At 42.2% G+C, this 18635-nt stretch overlaps 1 protein-coding gene across 3 annotated transcripts; it reads right to left on the bottom strand.

Moving 5' to 3' along the window:
* Positions 1-223: 223 nt before the first annotated feature.
* LOC139563309 (vacuolar protein sorting-associated protein 35-like) lies at positions 224-15702 on the bottom strand. 3 transcript variants are annotated; one of them, XM_071381909.1, is made up of 17 exons: positions 15573-15702; positions 14428-14514; positions 14084-14180; positions 13809-13932; positions 13414-13596; positions 12725-12944; positions 12063-12146; positions 10349-10458; positions 10127-10223; positions 9695-9843; positions 8239-8446; positions 4197-4352; positions 3968-4090; positions 2887-3066; positions 2480-2719; positions 1924-2067; positions 224-1366 (listed from the first exon to the last, which is right to left on the bottom strand). In XM_071381909.1, the coding sequence occupies exons 1-17, from the start codon at positions 15573-15575 to the stop codon at positions 1187-1189; spliced, it is 2385 nt and encodes a 794-aa protein (XP_071238010.1). In that variant the 5' UTR covers positions 15576-15702; the 3' UTR covers positions 224-1186. The 3 variants fall into 3 exon arrangements, with proteins under 3 accessions (XP_071238010.1, XP_071238011.1, XP_071238009.1); XM_071381910.1 differs by having other exon boundaries at positions 14428-14511; positions 15573-15668; XM_071381908.1 differs by having other exon boundaries at positions 14428-14526; positions 15573-15664.
* Positions 15703-18635: the final 2933 nt, after the last annotated feature.

The raw sequence follows: 18635 nt of genomic DNA, 5'->3' as shown, positions 1-18635 counted from the left end.
CCATACTGAATGGTAGAAAACACAACCAAAATAGTGTCTCTAAAAATATAACCTTAATAATAACCTTGTCTGTCTTTCATAATAGCACCCAGTGAGCCATTCTGTAAACAAACACGAATGTCCCCTCATTTGCAATTCCGTGCACCGACTCAATACTAATTCAAAACTACAGGCTAGTAATCTGCAGCATAACAGAAGATGGAAACTAAAAGTTATAGACATGTAGGGTTAATATCAATTTGTTTATTTGTGCAAATGACATGATATTGATGATATTTATTCGTTTTTTGCTGATTTACAAGTAGGCCATACATACAATACATAGGGTTCAAAATCCAGAAGACAACGAGATGAATAGAACCCACCTCCAACAAAGATCGTTCAATCAATGTGGACGTCAAAGAAATGAAGGTTAGCCGCCACTGTATAAGCTCCAGTGACAAAGGGGTATCATACACATCAGTTCCTCCTACCACTCATCGAGATATCCAGAGCAGGTCTATGTAAAAGCATGCACCAACGCACGCCGCTTAACTCTCTACAAATGGCTGTCAACCACAGTAGGCTGCAACCAGAAATAATAATATTAAAAAAAGCTCGAGCCAAATGAGTGACGCCGTTGAGAGAGGGCAAAGGAAAATCTACAGCCGACAGCCCAGGTGTTAGTCCGTGGAGGAGAAGGGGTTGTTGGGTCACAGCGTTAGGTCAACGGGATAACTCTCCCCAGTACAACCTCGTAATGACGTGACATTCTCTAAAAGCAGGCATTATTTCATTATTCTGCATGACCATGAACTCATGACGTACAGACAGAGAGGAGTAGGGGTCAAAGTTTAAACATGAGCTTCCACTGGCTATATCGTCTCCTTCCGAGGGTGACGACGGACAACAGAAATGGTCAAATATGAAGGAATGACAACAAGCAGGAAGTGCAAGGCCAACCGCAGCCTGTACACCATGTATTCTCAAAAGCAACACCATTAAATGCAACACCTTATGCTAAAAATGGTAACATGAAATAAAGAGGGATGATAGAAGGAAGAGGAGAAAAGGATATAGAAAGAGAGATGGAAGGCAGGTGTTGTTGGTGGGAATGGCATTTTTCCCCCAATGGATGGAATACCCCGGTGTGAGTGTACATGTGTGTGTAAATATATATAGATATTTTTTATAAGTGTAGCGAGCCCTACAGCACCAGGCCCTCATAAGCAGGCCCCTCGGCCTCCGGCGACTCTCTCTGCAGACGCAGGTGCTCCAGTGTGTTGTGGAAGTGTTTGTTGATCTGCTCCGTCTCCTCGCTGGCCTCCAGGTTTGGCAGGTCCTCTCGGATCTTCTGGATCAGCTGGTTCAGAACCGGGACCGTCACCTACAGGGGATCAAGACGTTTCATGACCTTAAATAATAACTTCAAATAGGTTGAAATTAGTTAGAAAAACAACCATGTATTACCTACTGTAGATATGCATAAATATACTCAGTTATAAGACAAAGGTTATATAATGATTAAGCGGGAGCAATTATGTTAGTGTCTCAAATTGTCATGACTATGGAGCCCCTGTTCGCAGTCCCTGGAGGCCTAGTACCCTCTCTAGCTGTTAAAAAGAACCCCCTCATGCAGATGGGGTGTCTATCTGAGGAGAGTGGGCGGGTGAGCTGTAGCCTCCTGTCCTTCCCGCGCTGGTAAATAACCACCAAAGAGTGGGTGTCCCCTTGGAGTCCTAGCAAGTCCCAACACTGTTCCAATAAACTCAGAGAAAAGGGGAGATTGGATGGCATCTCTCCAGGGACCTCAATGTGACCGTCTGCACTTGAAGTGCGTTGAAAAGACATCAGGATTTCATAATGTAGGCCTGGTTCTGAAAAAGCGTGTCAGGAATGAGTGGTACAGACGAGGAGGACAAGAGGGAAGAAATGTGCACATACCGCATCATTCTCTCTTTCGTAGAAACAGACGTATCTGTTCAGGATCTCAATGAAGAGCTGCACTTGCAATGACGGGTCCATGCACTGGTTGGCGATTTTCAGGGCTTTCTTTAAGCACTCCATCACCCTCTTCCCGTCACGAATCTGAGAACAGAGACAGTCGAGGTGTAAAACTCTACCACGCATTCACACACATGCCACCTGTAATGAAGAAAGAGGAAGTTGAAAGTGCTATGTGTTCGTTGTCACTTCAGCAGCAACCAATCATAGAACAAAGAGAACCTCGTCCTGCATTTCTCACACTTCAATACTCTGATTATGTATGTCATTATACACAAGGAACCTTAGAATTACCACCCTGCTTTTTTTTCTCATCAGAAGACAAAGCAAGGCAATCAGTCTTAAATAAAGGTTAAATAAAATAAATACGTCTCAAAACTTGGTTACTAGACTGTTACTGCATGTCCTGTTACTATGGCGACACCATCTTTAGTACTGCACTGTATTTTACACAATAATTATATATATTTCTCCTCTTTGTGAACACAACCCCCACCTCCTCTCCATTCTTTTCAGTGTTGCGTCCGGACCAGAAGAGGTGTGCACAGATGCTGACGGCCCGACACTGGTCTGGCTTCTTGAGCAGTTTGGAGGCGGCGAGTGCACACTGTGTCCTCAGCGGTTCGTGGTTCTCCTCGCTGAAGCATTTCGTTCTCTCAAACGTGCCGATGATCAGCGTGATGGCTGCTAGCTGAGCCTTGGAGTCGCTGATCTCATCCTCATACAGGGAGAAGGCCTGGGGGAGGTGGGGGGGTTCTCAGAGAAAACAGATATAGAGAAATTCCTCACTGAAATCAGTGGATCAATGCTGCCAACACAGGGCACAAGTAAACCTGAGGCGAAGAGGGGTAGTGACCTCCCTCTTTCCAATGTCACATTCTCAACCCATTTTGTCCCCTGTACCTGTGACATGAACTCGTAGGCCACAGTCTCGTGGTTCTCGAAGCCAATCTCTCCTGCGGCCAGCGCCCCCTGTAGGAAGAGTCTGAGGGGCAGCTCAGCCAGCTCAGCCTTGATCAGAGCACTGATGGTTTGGTGGGCAAACGAGAAGATCTTCTGGCACTTCTTCTCCCATTTATCATCCTGTGGGATGTGTTCAACAAAGAGGAAACAGTTCAAATCCACCTTCCTGTTTATTATAAATCATCCTCTTCATAACAAAACTATATGTATACTGAACAAACATATAAATGCAACATGCAACAATTTCAAAGATTTTACTGAGTTACAGTTCATATAAGGAAATCAGTCAATTGAAATAAATAAATTAGGCCCTAATCTATGGATTTCACATGACTGGGCAGGCTGAGCAGCCATTGGTGGGCCTGGGAGGGCATTGGCCCACTCACTTGGGAGACAGGTCCACCCACTGGGGAGCCAGGCCCAACCAATCAGAATGAGTTTTTCCCCACAAAAGGGCTTTAAATACAGACAGAAAAACTCCTCAGCAACCCCCCCCCCCTCCTCAGACGATCCCGCAGGTGAAGAAGCGGGAGGTGGAGTTCTCTAGTTATGGTCGGCAGTTGTGTGGCCGGTTGGATGTACTGCCAAATTCTCTAAATCGACAGCTTAAGGTAGAGAAATTAACATTAAATTCTCTGGTAATAGCTCTGTTGGACATTCCTGCAGTCAGCATGCTCCCACAAAACTTGAAACATCTGTGGCATTGTGTTGAGTGACAAAACTGCACATTTTAGTGGCCTTTTATTGTCCCCAACACCTGTGTAATGATCATGCTGTTAGATCAGCTTCTTTATATATCTCACACCTGTCAGGTGGATGGATTATTTTGGCAAAGGAGAAATGCTCAGTAACAGGGATGTAAACAAATTTGTGCACAACATTTGAGAGAAAAAAAGCTTTTTGTGTGTATGGAACATTTCTGGGATCTTGTATTTCAACTCATGAAAAATGTGACCAAGACTTTACATGTTGCATTTATATTTTTGTTCAGTATAGTTAGGGTAAGGGTTACGTGACGTACTGATGAAGAGTTCTCTTTGTAGCGGAAGGCCAGCTGATAGGCAGCAAACACCAGCGGTGGAAGAGTGTAGCGAATCCTCTGGTTCCCCCCAGCACCAAAGTGCTTCCTGGCTGTATTCAGGATCTGAAGAACATGACGGAGAACTCCATTAACACATGCCATAAAATACATCTCCTGAAAACGCATGGATACTGTGAGGGAATTCAACTGTACGGTAAGCATAGCTTACCAGATACTGTTGGTCGGGGTCGTCGGAAAGCAGCAGATGGATAAAGCGACCCACAAGGCTCTGCTCCTCAGCAAAGTCCTCTGGGTCTGGGTCTTCAGCGGGCTGGTCTGGCTGGTCCTGGATCAGTGTCGACACCAGGGTCAAGATGGCATCCACCTTGAGGGAGAGAGAAAGCGTTGCTCAGCAGTGAGATATTTACAGTGCTTTCAGAAAGTACTCACACCCCTTGACTTTTTCCACATATTGTTGTTACAGCCTGAAATAAAAATGGATCAAATTGAGACTGTCACTGGCCTACACACAATAGCACATAATGTAAAGTGGACTTTTGTTTTTAGATTTTGATTATTTATTTTTTTACAAATTAATAAAAAATGACAAGCTGAACTGTCTTGAGTCAAGAAGTATTCAACTCCTTTGTTATATCAAGACTAAATTAGTACAGGAGTAAAAATGCACTTACGTGACATAAGTTGCATGGACTGAAAGTTAAAAAAGGCAGACACCAAATATCCCTTTGAGCATATTGAAGTTATCAATTACCCTTTGGATGGTGTATCAATACACCCAGTCACTACAAAGATACAGGCATCCTTCCTAACTCAGTTGCCGGAAAGGAAGGAAACCGCTCAGGGATTTCACGATGACACCAATGGTGATTTTAAAACAATTAGAGTTTAATGACTGTGATAGAAGAAAGCTGAGGATGGATCAACAACATTGTAGTTACCTCAGAATACTAACCTATATGACAGTGAAAAGAAGGAAGCCTGTACAGAATAAAGAGTTTCCAAAACATACATCCTGTTGACAATAAGGCACTAAAGTAATACTGCTAAAAATGTGGCAAAGAAATGCACTTTTTGTCCTGAATACACAGCGTTATATCTGGGTCAAATCCAACAACACATCACTGACTACCACTCTTCACATTTTCAAGCATAGTGGTGGCTGCATCATGTTATGGGTATGCTTGTCATCAGGAAGGACTCGGAAGTTATTTAGGATAAAAATAAACGTAATAGAGCTAAGCACAGGCAAAATCCTAGAGGAAAAACTGGTTCAGTCTGCTTTCCAACAGACACTGGAAGACAAATTCAGCAGGAAATTCAGCAGGACACCTTTCAGCAGGAAAATAAGGCCAAATCTACACTGAAGTGGCTTACCAAGAAGACATTGAATGTTCCCGAGTGGCCTAGTTACAGTTTTGCCAAATTGGCTTGAAACTCCATGGCAAGACTTGAAAATGACTATCAAGCAATGACCAATAACCAACTTGACAGAGCTTGAAGAATTTTTAAATAATAAATGTGCAAACATTATTCAATCCAGGTTTGCAAAGCTCTTAGAGACTGACCCAAAAACACTCACGGCTGTAATCGTTGCCAAAGGTGATTCCTAACATGTATTGACTCAGGGGGTTGAATACTTATCTAATCAATTTCAAAATAATAGAATTTTCCACTTTGACATTACAGAGTACTATGTGTGAACCGATGACAAAAAAGACCATTAAATTAAATAAAAAATCCCACTTTGTAACATAACAAAATGTGTAAAAAGTAAAAAGGAGTGTAAATACTTTCTGAAGCCACTATCATCAATAAGCTTTCTTGAGCAGACTGGAAAGGGCTATAAGCAGCAAAAAAAAATGACAAACTGAAGTTATATCGTGGTCAAAAAGGTATGGGTGAAGATAGTTATATAAGTTTGAGAGAAAGGCTTTTTAAAAAGGCCTCTTATGGCATTAATGGGAAATCAACATTCTCCTGGAGTCCCACTAAGAGCTCTCTTAGAAAAGACTGGTGCTCTGAATCATGGTTCACATTGACCTTTTCCAAATAGAAAAGGTTAATGTGACTTGAACAGACAATATCTTGAAGAGAATTGATGAAAATATGTAGGCAGACTGCTTGGATGTATACAATACAAAGAGCCTTTTGTGGATGCTTACCTAAACAGATAAAGTAAGGTAAAAAGAGCCCAACAAGAAAACACTTACGAGAAAGAACACAGCTTAATATGTAACGTGCAAAAATCTAAGTTAGTAGCACATATCAGTGTGTGTGTGTGTGTGTGTGTTAGGGCACTGCATCGCAGCGCTAGCTGCGCCACCAGAGTCTCTGGGTTTGCGACCAGGCTCTGTCGGAGCCGGCCGCGACCGGGAGGTCCGTGGGGCGACGCACAATTGGCCTAGCGTCGTCCGGGTTAGGGAGGGTTTGGCCGGTAGGGATATCCTTGTCTCATTGCGCTCCAGCGACTCCTGTGGCGGGCCGGGCGCAGTGCGCGCTAACCAAGGGGGCCAGGTGCACGGTGTTTCCTCCGACACATTGGTGCGGCTGGCTTCCGTGTTGGAGGCGCGCTGTGTTAAGAAGCAGTGCGGCTTGGTTGGGTTGTGATTCATGGCTTTCGACCTTCGTCTCTCCCGAGCCCGTACGGGAGTTGTAGCGATGAGTTAGGACACACTCATTCAAGGGTTTTTACAATTTTCTACATTGTAGAATAATAGTGAAGACATCAAAACTATGAAATAACACATATGGAATCATGTAGCAACCAAAAAATGTGTTAAACAAATCAAAATATATTTTATATTTGAGATTCTTCAAAGTATCCACCCTTTGCCTTGATGACAGCTTTGCACACTCTTGGCGTTCTCCCAACCAGCTTCATGAGGTAGTCACCTGGAATGCATTTCAATTAACACATGTGCCTTGTTAAAAAGTTCATTTGTGGAATTTCTTTCCTTCTTAATACTTTTGAGCCAATCAGTTGTTTTGTGTCAAGGTAGGGGTGGTATACAGAAGACAGCCCTGTTTGGTAAAATACCAAGTCCATATTATGGCAAAAACAGCTCAAATAAGCAAAGAGGAACGACAGTCCATCATTACTTTAAGACATGAAGGTCAGTCAATCTGGAAAATGTCAAGAACTTTTAATGTTTCTTCAAGTGCAGTCGCAAAACCCATTAAGCGCATTATGAAACTGGCTCTCACGAGGACCGCCACAGGAAAGGAAGAGCCAGAGTTACCTCTGCTGCAGAGGACAAGTTCATTAAAGTTAACTGCACCTCAGATGGCTGCAGGCCAGATAAATGCTTCAGAGTTCAAGTAACAGACTCAACATCAGCTGTTCAGAGGAGACTGTGTGAATTAGGCCTTCATGGTCGAATTTCTGCAAAGAAACCACTACTAAAGGACACCAATAAGAATAGACTTGCTTGGGACAAGAAACACAAGCAATGGACATTAGAACCAGTGGAAATATGCCTTTAGGCTGATGAGGCCAAATTTGAGATTTTTGGTTCCAACCGCTGTGTCGTTTGTGAGACGCAGAGTAGGTGAACTGATGATCTCTGCATGTGTGGTTCCCAACGTAAAGCATGGAGGAGGAGGTGTGACAGTGCTTTGCTGGTGATGCTGTCAGTGATTTATTTAGAATTCAAGGCACACTTAACCAGCATGGCTACCACAGCATTCTACAGCCATCCCATCTGCTTTGCGCTTAGGGGGACTATATTTTGTTTTTCAACAGGACAATGACCCAACACACCTCCAGGCTGTGTAAGTGCTATTTGACCAAGAAGGAGAGTGATGGAATGCTGCATCAGGTGACCTGGCCTCCACAATCACCCAACCTCAACCAAATTGAGATGGTTTGGGATGAGTTGGACCGCAGAGTGAAGGAAAAGCAGCCAACAAGTGCTCAGCATATGTGGGAACTCCTTCAAGACTGTTGGAAAAGCATTCCAGGTGAAGCTGGTTGAGAGAACGCCAAGCGTGTGCAAAGCTGTCAAGGCAAAGGGTGGCTACTTTGAAGAATCTCAAATATATTTAGATTTGTTGAACACTTTTTTGGTTACTACATGATTCCATCTGTTATTTCATAGTGTTGATGTCTTCACTATTATTCTACAATGTAGAAAATAGTAAAAATAAAGAAAACCCCTTGAATGAGTAGGTGTGTCTAAACCTTTGACTGGTACTGTATGTGTGCGTTGGCGTGTGTGTGAGTGTGTGTGTTGGTGCGTGTGTGTACTGACCTGCTCCTGGGCTATAATGGTGGTGTTGTAGTCCAGAGTGTTGCTCAGAACGTAACAGCTCATGCTTTTGCGGGACTCATAATCAAAGTACTCGAAGAGCGGAGGGAAGTACTTGAGCTGCAGAACAGTCAGAATGTTGTTGTAGGTGTCCACTGGGATCTTCAGCAGCCTAGTCAACTCTTTTGAGACCGCACTACTGGTTGCAATGCTTTGAAAGAGGGGAGACAATAGTTAAGAATAAAAATACTGCAGTAGCTATGGCAGTTTCCTTTGTCAGCCATCTTTGAAAATTGGGAATTATAATAACATCCAAATATCACATGATGGCAGCAAAACAAATGCATGATCTATTTTTTTGTCTAAAGCAAAAAGGGAATTTCATTAAGACATTACCTCAAACTTCTTACAGAGATTTGAGATCATAGACGTGGATAACACACTATTCACTATTATTTTTAATTCGTTAGTGCTTTGATGAGAAAATGTACTCTGCAACAGGCTTTCTATTCAGATGTGTGAACTTTCCGTCTCAAGTATGGCTGAACAAAGCATTGTAGCCTACTCTAGCACTTTGCTGAAGAATGAGTTTATTCTACTGTCTAGGTGTTGTTTTGTTCAGCAAGCTTTAATGCAAGACAGTACAGAATAGGTAGACGTTTGAAAGCTTTAGTACTTCACAGTAGGGTGGGACTTACAGGCGTAGGCTATGATGAACTAATCAGGGGTCGCACTAGAGTTCAGAAAACTGCATTTTCAAAACGCAGACCATCAATAAAATCACCTGTGATTTATATTGAAAGTCAATAGTGATTTTTTGCTTCAAGAGTGATCAGGAGTGTGCAACTACAGTTCTCCTTCACAGATACTACATTAGCGCAACACATTTGGCAGAAAATAGCTTAATTTTCATCAGATGTCATTTTCAACAGAAGTGGAACACTATTTGGTGTAAAAAAGCAAGATATTTTTGGGCGAAAACGATGCATGGCCATAATATTTCTAATGTTTATCATAGAAAGAATGTCGTCAGCTACATTTCCTTATGTTTTGCTTGAAGTTAGTCTTAAATTTTACCGTAGAAAAGAAGCTACACATCAGTTAGAGCGCCATCTGCTGCTAGAATGCCTGTTCCTTCATTTTTATCAGAGTGGAGAAGTGCAACTAAAGTACAAAATTCGTCTGATGACGAGCTGAAATTACAAATAGAAGCATTTTATATCTGCGTTTATAAAACGCAGCAAGATATTTCTTACGCGTTTTATCATTTTGTCCCCTGCGTGAAAAATACAGAATTCTGCGTTAACGCAACCCCTGCTAATATAATTTGATTTTAATTTCCATTAATGTATATCTTTGGCCTGATGCAATGTTGAATTCATCTACCAAACAAAGGTGAAGAACTATCCAGAAGATCAACTAATGTAACACTGAGACGGGGACATGCTAGTGCTCTTACTGCTCCAGGTTGAGCTTGTTGAAGATCTCCACTGTGCTCTCCAACACCTTGTCCACATAGTCCACCCGGTCAGGGTAGCACTTCATGGCCAGGTTGATGAGGGACACCTGTAGTGAGACCACATCCTCCGAAGGCATGTCCTGGCGGGACTGGGGGGGAAAAGATGAAATACAAAATAAGGTAATAACATATCATGTAGCCTACTTCAGTTTAATTGCTTAAACATAAGCATATATCAAGGTCATGAGATTGAGTCGATGAGAGGAAAACTAGACCTAGATTTTGTGCCAGAATGTGTCTTTTGAGTGAGAGATAACAATACAGCAATAGAATATCTGCAGGGGAATTTTTAACGACCAAATCAATGGGAAAATGGATTGCAGGAGAAAGTCACAAAGAAAAAAAAGAGTAAAGTCTTTCGCCATCACTTACCTGTATAACTGTGGCTACTTGTTGGGAGAAAATATCAAACAGTTTGATTTCAGCAGGGATTCCAGGTCCATCTTCTCGGTGAGCAAACAAAGCCAGTCTAAAACAGAGAAGACCAATCGCGTCAGTGGGTTCCAGCACAACACCAAGGGAAAATGGAAAAGCGCAATCCTGTGTGTAGTGTACTGATTGAAATTAAATCATATGTCGCAGAGTTTACGTCACCTGTCAATGAGAGCGATGATGATGTTTTTTACATTGACGTGCTGATGCAGGTCGGCACAGGAACGAAGGAATAGGTTCAGTGTCTGAAGGTGGAACTCATCAGGGAAGACCTATTAGAAGAGGAGAAGGGCCAGAGACAGCAGAGCAGGGTGACACCTCTACCATGTGACCAAATAAAAATTAAGTCCCTTTTTCAGGACCCTGTCTTTCAAAGATAATTCGTAAAAATCCAAATATCTTCCCAGCTCTTCATTGTAAAGAGTTTAAACACTGTTTCCCATGCTTGTTCAATGAACCATAAACAATTAATGAACATGCACCTGTGGAACGGTCATTAAGACACTAACAGCCTACAGACGGTAGGCAATTAAGGTCACAGTTATGAAAACTTAGGACACTAAAGAGGCCTTTCTATGGACTCTGAAAAACACCAAAAGAAAGATGCCCAGGGTCCCTTCTCATCTGTGTGAACGTGCCTTAGACATGCTGCAAGGAGGCATGAGGACTGCAGATGTGGCCAGGGCAATAAATTGCAATGTCCGTACTGTGAGACGCCTAAGACAGCGCTACAGGGAGACAGGACGGACAGCTGATCGTCCTCGCAGGTGTAACAACACCTGCACAGGATCAGTACATCAGGAACATCACGCCTGCGGGACAGGTACAGGATGGCAACAACAACTGCCCAAGTTACACCAGGAATGCACAATCCCTCCATCAGTGCTCAGACTGTCCAATAGGCTGAGAAAGGCTGGACTGAGGGCTTGTAGGCCTGTTGTAAGGCAGGTCCTCACCAGACATCACCGGCAACAACGTCGCCTATGGGCACAAACCCATCGTCGCTGGACCAGACAGGACTGGCAAAAAGTGCTCTTCACTGACGAGTCGAGGTTTTGTCTCACCAGGGCTGATGGTCAGATTCACGTTTATCGTCGAAGGAATGAGCGTACCTGTACTCTGGAGCGGGATCGATTTGGAGGTGGAGGGTCCGTCATGGTATGGGGCGATGTGTCACAGCATCATCGGACTGAGCTTGTTGTCATTGCAGGCAATCTCAACGCTGTGCGTTACAGGGAAGACATCCTCCTCCCTCATGTGGTACCCTTCCTGCAGGTTCATCCTGACTTGTCCCGCCAGCATGACAATGCCACCAGCCATACCGCTCATTTTGTGTGTGATTTCCTGCTTGACAGGAATGCCAGTGTTCTGCCATGGCCAGCGAAGAGCCCAGATCTCAATCCCATTGAGCACGTCTGGGACCTGTTGGATCAGAGGGTGAGGGCTAGGGCCATTCCCCCCCAGAAATGTCTGGGAACTTGCAGGTGCCTTGGAAGAAGAGTGGGGTAACATCTCACAGCAAGAACTGTCAAATCTGGTGCAGTCCATGAGGAGGAGATGCACTGCAGTACTTAATGCAGCTGGTGGCCACACCAGATACTGACTGTTACTTTTGATTTTGATCCCCCTTTGTTCAGGGACACATTATTCCATTTCTGTTAGTCACATTGTCTGTGGAACTTGTTCAGTTTATGTCTCAGTTGTTGAATCTTGTTATGTTCATACAAATATTTAAGTTTAATATTTAAGGTAAGTTTGCTGAAAATAAACGCAGTTGACAGTGAGAGGACGTTGCTTTTTTTGCTGAGTTTAGTTCATGTGTATGCATTTCCTACTACAGACCTTGATGCAATGACAAACTGGAAACAGTAGTTACCTGAATGATGCACTCCATGAGATATTCTTGAGCCAGGGAATCTCGGCAGTTTACCACCTGCTCTAGGACACCGGACAGCACAATCTGGGGAGAGAAATAACCCAAATACAATGCAACACAATGGCTATCCTCTCTAGATATACGGGAATTACGTATTTGTGTGTTTTCTGCACGTTGTAATACATATTCAATGTAATATTTTATCCAATACCGCATCCCTCTTTGCCAAACATAATTTCTAAGGTAAAGTAGATATAATAGAAAAAATAAAACATCAAAAGAGGTGCTCAGAACCCCTCTCTGAGCTTGACAAGGGTCATCTTCTCCAGTCTCCACTCCCTCAGCTAAACAAACAACAAAGGCTAAACCCTACATAATTCTACAGGTGCTCTTTATTCTAGAACAGTGCACGCTGTGTTCCTAGTCTCCTCTGCATGGCATGACGCTCTCAATTGAAGTACATGAATACATTTGCAAGCCAATATCTGAAAAGTGGCAAACAACCATTCTGATTAATATTAACTACACAGTCTTCGCAGCAGTTCCAGATGACTTATATATCAGCATTCAGAGTTAATGTCAAGGGTTCCATTGTACTTCCAGTACACGCAAATGTACAGCTCTAGATGTCGATATATATAGACAGACATGCAAACACAAACCTGTTTATACTTTTCCACGTTGACCCCCTCCAGCTGGCTGAGTCGAACCAGGTTGGTCCCGACCAGGATGCGCAGCTCCTGCCTCTCCTTCTCCCTCTTCTCCCTGTCTCGGCTGTGGCCCTGGTGCTGCATGCGCACCCACAGCTTATTCATCTCAGCAAAATTCAGCAGCACAAAGTCAATGGAGTCGTTAATGTCTCCCGTCATCGCATCCTCCCCTCTGGAAAGACGTTAGAGATGAGATCCAAAAGTTCTGCCTCATTAAGTGGAGTATGATATATCAAAAGGAAGTATATAGGCATTTTCATTAAATCAATAACTGAACGGTCACATTTAAAACTTCTGGGATGATTGCTAAACAATGAGCTCAAATCCTCATTCAATCAGAGGACGGAAAAAACATAAATGAGAATGTCTGGTTAACACACTGAGGCCTGGATTGCGAGTGGGAATCGGTCGATGAGAATGAGTGAGGGGCAGCTCAGGAGGGGAGCCCCGTGAGGAGAGACTGAGAGAATCTCAATTGCATATTCCTTGCGTCCTCTTTTTCCTCACCTCCTTCTCAAAACCTTTGGATGAAAAAGCCAGAGGTCCCTCCCCTCTGACCTTCTCCTCCAAAGGGTTTTGTGAAAGAGGCGAGGAGAGAGGACGCAAGGAGTATGTCATTGAGATTCTCCCTTTGTTCTTACTCTAGCTGCTCCCCGTCATCAGGCAGAATGTTGCGGGTGCACTGCAGCAGGTAGTTTCTGAGGAAGAGGCCTCTCAGCGGGTGCTGCACCCCACGACACATCTCCACCAGGTCCTTCAGGATGTCCTTACGCGACTGAGGGAAGGAGCGAACATACACCACCCCCACAGTGATCAGCAGGTAACTGGGGAGAGAGGAGAGGGGGGTCATTACTTGTCCCATTTCCTATTCCTCTAGGGTCAAGCTGCATCTAGTTTGCACTGCGAAGAGGACATTGTTGTCACATGATTGATCACATGTACAAGTAGGCTAGTCCAAGAGAACGTGTGCAGCTTTCCATTTACACTTCACTTTATTCACTAGCTGACACGATCATTAGGGTGCTTGAGTACTCACAGTCTGGGGATGATGTTCCCTGCATATTGAACCAGCTCATAGAGGTCAGCCACCTTCCTGCCCTTGGCAAACTCATCTGTCAGGTACACCTCCAGGTAGTGGAGCTCGTCAGAGATGGCCATGTCTGCACTCAGAATTAGGGACTCATAGCCCAACTGTAAATAACACCAAACCTGGACTTCCCTAGAACAGTCAAATGATCTGGAGAATGAGGAGAGTCGTTTTTTTTAAACGTCTAGACCAGAGATCCATAGGTTGCAGCAGGTAAAGGATACAGAGTTCATAGTAGCTCTTTGGCGATAACATGGAGGTCCTGAGTTCCCCCAGCATGTTAGATGCATGTTTCAATGCATCCATCAGCTTGTTCTTGTCCTACAGATGGAAGTGTCAGGATTCAAACAAGTCAATTAACAATTAACAATATGAGTAAACAGTGCAGTTAGGTTAATCTCTGATACACTGCTCCAAAAAATGCTGTAGTGTAACTTGTGGCTAGGAAACAGTGTCTCTCTCATACACTAATGAGGGTCAGAGAACACAATACATATTTGCTATATTGTTAACAGAAAAGAGAAGGAAGTCAAAGGGCCCCCCACAGGAGGAAATAAGCAGATCTTACCAGGCAACGTTTCATCTGAAATGACTGGACCTTGACAGCCTGCACGGCTTCATCAAGTAGCTTTTCCTGCTCATCCTGGGGTGACTGCTGTGTGGTAGGCTGAAAGACAGCACACTGAAGCTCAGAGGAATGCCATGCATGTTAGTCTGACATACTCCACCATTATAGCTACAGTGGTTTACAGTTACAGTGAGCCGAGACATGACATTGACTCAGATGCTCAATAAACTGGCTATGCCCCAAGGAAAATAATGAAATGATTGATGGTACTGTACTGGCCAACATAAACATCAATTTAGCTAATACATAGTTATCCTAATGTCAGCGCTCTGGATGGCCTGAGATTAGAAATGGTGAAAAAAATTAACTTGCCTCATCAAGACTGTAATAGGTGCAGACTGCAAGGTAGCACTGAGTCACTAGCCTCTCAAGTGGTTTTTAACTACTAATTCGTATGCACTGTGTTCACACTAACCCTGTTTATGTCTAGCTATACTGACATCACCAGAATTAATGATCAATGACTGACAGCTGATGGCTAACCTTTGCTTAGCCATCAACTAGCTATTGAAGTAGGTAGCTAACGTTAAATGTGGTGGACAGGTTTGTATATTTGGCCCTCTGTCACGGATAACCGATTTTTAGCTATCTACCTTGTTCGCTAGTTACATATGCCAAGTTAAATCGATATTCTCTCTGATCTTTACTAGCTCCGTTAGCTAGCTAGATAGCTATCTAGATAGCTAGCTAACTGGCTACAGTCTAGACATTTCATGAAAATACTAACTAACAAACTACACTCCTTTGACTTTGTGAAATTTGTGCTTTAAAAGTAAGATATAGAAATCATCGACCATAAGAGATGCTAGACAACAACGAATCGGTCGATTCTTCAAAAATGAAATGTGTTGACAGTTAGCCTACAGTAGCCTTAGCCAGCTACTAGCTAGTAAGTAGCTATAACGTTTTTAGATAGGCCGTAGCTAGCTAGCGCCACCCACAACTTGAGTCTGTTTTCGAGTCTCAGTATCAGCCATACAGCAATAACAAAAAAAACAATACCTAAAATGAATGACTCGCACAGAAGGATTGGATGGATAATAATCACAAGTATAAAGAGTAGCTATCTTATCCGTTTCACTTACCATGATTATCAAGTTTGTATCAGCAAACTGGTAGCTAACCCTGAAATCGTTTCCCAGTCATGTGACTGCTACCAATCCACCCAGCTACCCAGTTTCCACTAGTTACCACAGCCACAAAGTCAAATCGTAATATATCGTAAAAATTCATGAAAACAACAATTTGCTTTTTGTTCTTAGTTTAAGGTTAGGGTTAGGCATAGCAGTGTGGTTAAGGTTATGGTTGAGGTTATGATTAGGTTTAAAAAACTGATTTTAAGAAGATACATTTTAGAAATGGGCGGGGTTTATTACTTTGTGGCTGTAATAACTAGTGACGACCAAGCTACCCTTTCCACAGAATCGCCCCCATTGGCTGAGCCGAAAACAAAGTGTGGGAATACGTCTCCCATTGGCTAAATTACAGTTTACAACAGTGCTAGCACTAGACAGCGGAGATCCAATTAATACAATGAACTGGGAGCTTTTTAAATTTGAGGTGTCCAAATACCTTAGAAAATATGGTAGTAATCTTGCTAAGACCAGAAGAGCTGAGGAGGAAAAGGTGATCAGTAAGATAACTTCCCTTTCTCAGAGGTCCCCAGCCGGCCTCTCTGGGGAGGAGAAGATGGAACTAATTGAGATAAAAAATAAACTGGATAATATATATAGATTAAAAGCAGAAGGAGCCTTTATTAGATCTAGGAAAAAATGGATTGAGGGAGAACAGAATTCATCCTATTTCTTTAGACTTGAGAAATTTCACTTTAAAAATAACACTATCCTTAAATTAAACATTCATGGTGTTATTACAGATGACCAAAAATGAATCGCTAAATACTGTAGCAATTTTTACAGAAAATTGTATAGCTCTAAGTACTGTCAGGAATCCACAGATATGTTTTTTAACTCACTGAATAATGTTCACTCTATCAGTGATATAGAATCTAAACAGTGTGGTGAACCCATCAAAGTTGAAGAGATCATAGAGTCTATCAAACATCTAAAGAACAATTAATCACCAGGTGTTGATGGAATTACATCAGAATTTTACAAATTATTTTCTGAACAAATAGCTCCCTTCCTATTTGAAGTCTTTTTAGAGAGTATTAAAAACAATGTTCTCCCTCCGACAATGAGTCAGGGGTTAATAACACTGATACCTAAGCCTAAAAAATAAGTGTTGCTCATCGATAACTGGCGTCCAATTTGTCTTCTTAATAATGACTATAAGATATTAGCCTTACTATTTGCAAAAATATTTAAAGAAGTCCTGGATGCAATCATTGATGAAACAGTCTGACGAACAGACATATTTCTAACAATGTCAGACTAGTATTAGACATACTTGACTACTCAGACCTAATAACTGAGGATAGCTTCATATTATTTTTTGATTTTTATAAAGCATTTGACACAGTAGAGCATCAGTTTCTCTTCCACTCCCTTGAGAGACTTGGCTTAGGGGATTTTTTCTGTAAGACTCTCTATGCAAATGGTAACAGCTCTATCAAATTTAAATATGGCACCTCACCTAGATTTGAGTTAAAAAGAGAGGAATTAGGCAAGGTTGTCCTATCTCTCCATACCTGTTTTTATTAATCACCCAACATCTTGCTAATTCTTTAAATAATAGTCCTGTACAAGGTATTTCCATAGCTGGCAAAGAAATTATTATAAGCCAGCTGGCTGATGATACTACACATTTTCCAAAAGACGCTAACCAAATTCCCATATCGATCAATGTGATACAATCCTTTTCCAAAGCGTCTGGTCTATACCTTAACATTAATAAATGTGAACTCATAGCTGTCGAAGATTGTGTGACACCTTCATATTATGGCTTTCCAGTAAAAGAAGAACTTACATATTTAGGCATAACCATTACAAAGGATCAGAAGTCTAGAGGCTTACTAAATTTTAACCCTCTTATTAAAAATACCCAGAAGAAGCTAAATCAATGGCTACAGAGGGACTTATCTTTAAAAGGTAGAGTCCTAATAACCAAGGCCGAAGGTATCTCTAGACTAACATATGGCGCTCTATCTTTATATCTTGACAGTAAAATAAGCAAGGAGATAGACCAGATGCTTTTCAACTTTCTTTGGAGAAACCGTACCCATTACATTAGGAAAACTGTTGTAATGAACACTTATGAGAATGGTGGACTGAATTTTCTGGACTTTACTACTTTAAATAATACTTTTAAGATCAATTGGATAAAACAATTCCTAAGAAGACCCACTTCTATCTGGAATTCTATTCCTCATCATGTCTTCTCTACTTTTGGTGGCCTTAACTTCATGTTGTTTTGCAATTATAATATTGACAAAATTCCAGTGAAACTTTCTGCTTTTCATCGGCAGGTTTTCTTGTCATGGTCCTTAATTTATAAACACAATTTTTCTCCACACAGATATTATATATGGAATAATCGGGATATATTGTATAAAAATACTTATTGGTTTCCGAAATAATATTCTATTGGTGAGCCAACTGGTAAATGCAGAGGGTCTTTTACTCAGTTCTAAGGAATTCTTATCACTTTACAAGGTCCCTGTAACACCTAAAGATTTTGCAATTGTTTTAGACGCCATTCCCTCAGGTGTTGCTCTGTTATTCAGGAACGTGTCAAGACCTGTCCCTCAGAGCCTACCTTCTATTGACCCTGTTGACTCATCAGTAGGAAAGATTTGTTTCTCTTTTGGTCCATTCAACAACAGAGCGATACGAACCATGCCTTATTGGAATGGATTTATTGATAATATCTGTTGGAAAAAAGTTTGGATGTTGCCACACACATACCTACTTGTTAACAAAATTAAGGAAGTTTCCTTTAAAATTATTCATAAATATTATCCTGGCAACCACTATATGAAGAAGTTTAAGGAAAACATCAACTCAAATTGCTCCTTTTGTAATTGTAATGGATGTGAAATGGCTAGCTAGTTAGCGGTGGTGCGCGCTAATAGCGTTTCAATTGGTTACGTCACTCGCTTTGAGACCGTGTAGTAGTGGTTCCCCTTGCTCTGCAAGTGTCGCGGCCTTTGTGGAGCGATGGGTAACGATGCTTCGTGGGTGACTGTT

Source organism: Salvelinus alpinus, chromosome 33 (assembly GCF_045679555.1).
Source record: "Salvelinus alpinus chromosome 33, SLU_Salpinus.1, whole genome shotgun sequence".
NCBI lineage: Eukaryota > Metazoa > Chordata > Actinopteri > Salmoniformes > Salmonidae > Salvelinus > Salvelinus alpinus.
The sequence above is the reverse complement of the archived record's forward strand: the minus strand, read 5'-3'. Positions and strand labels throughout refer to the sequence as shown.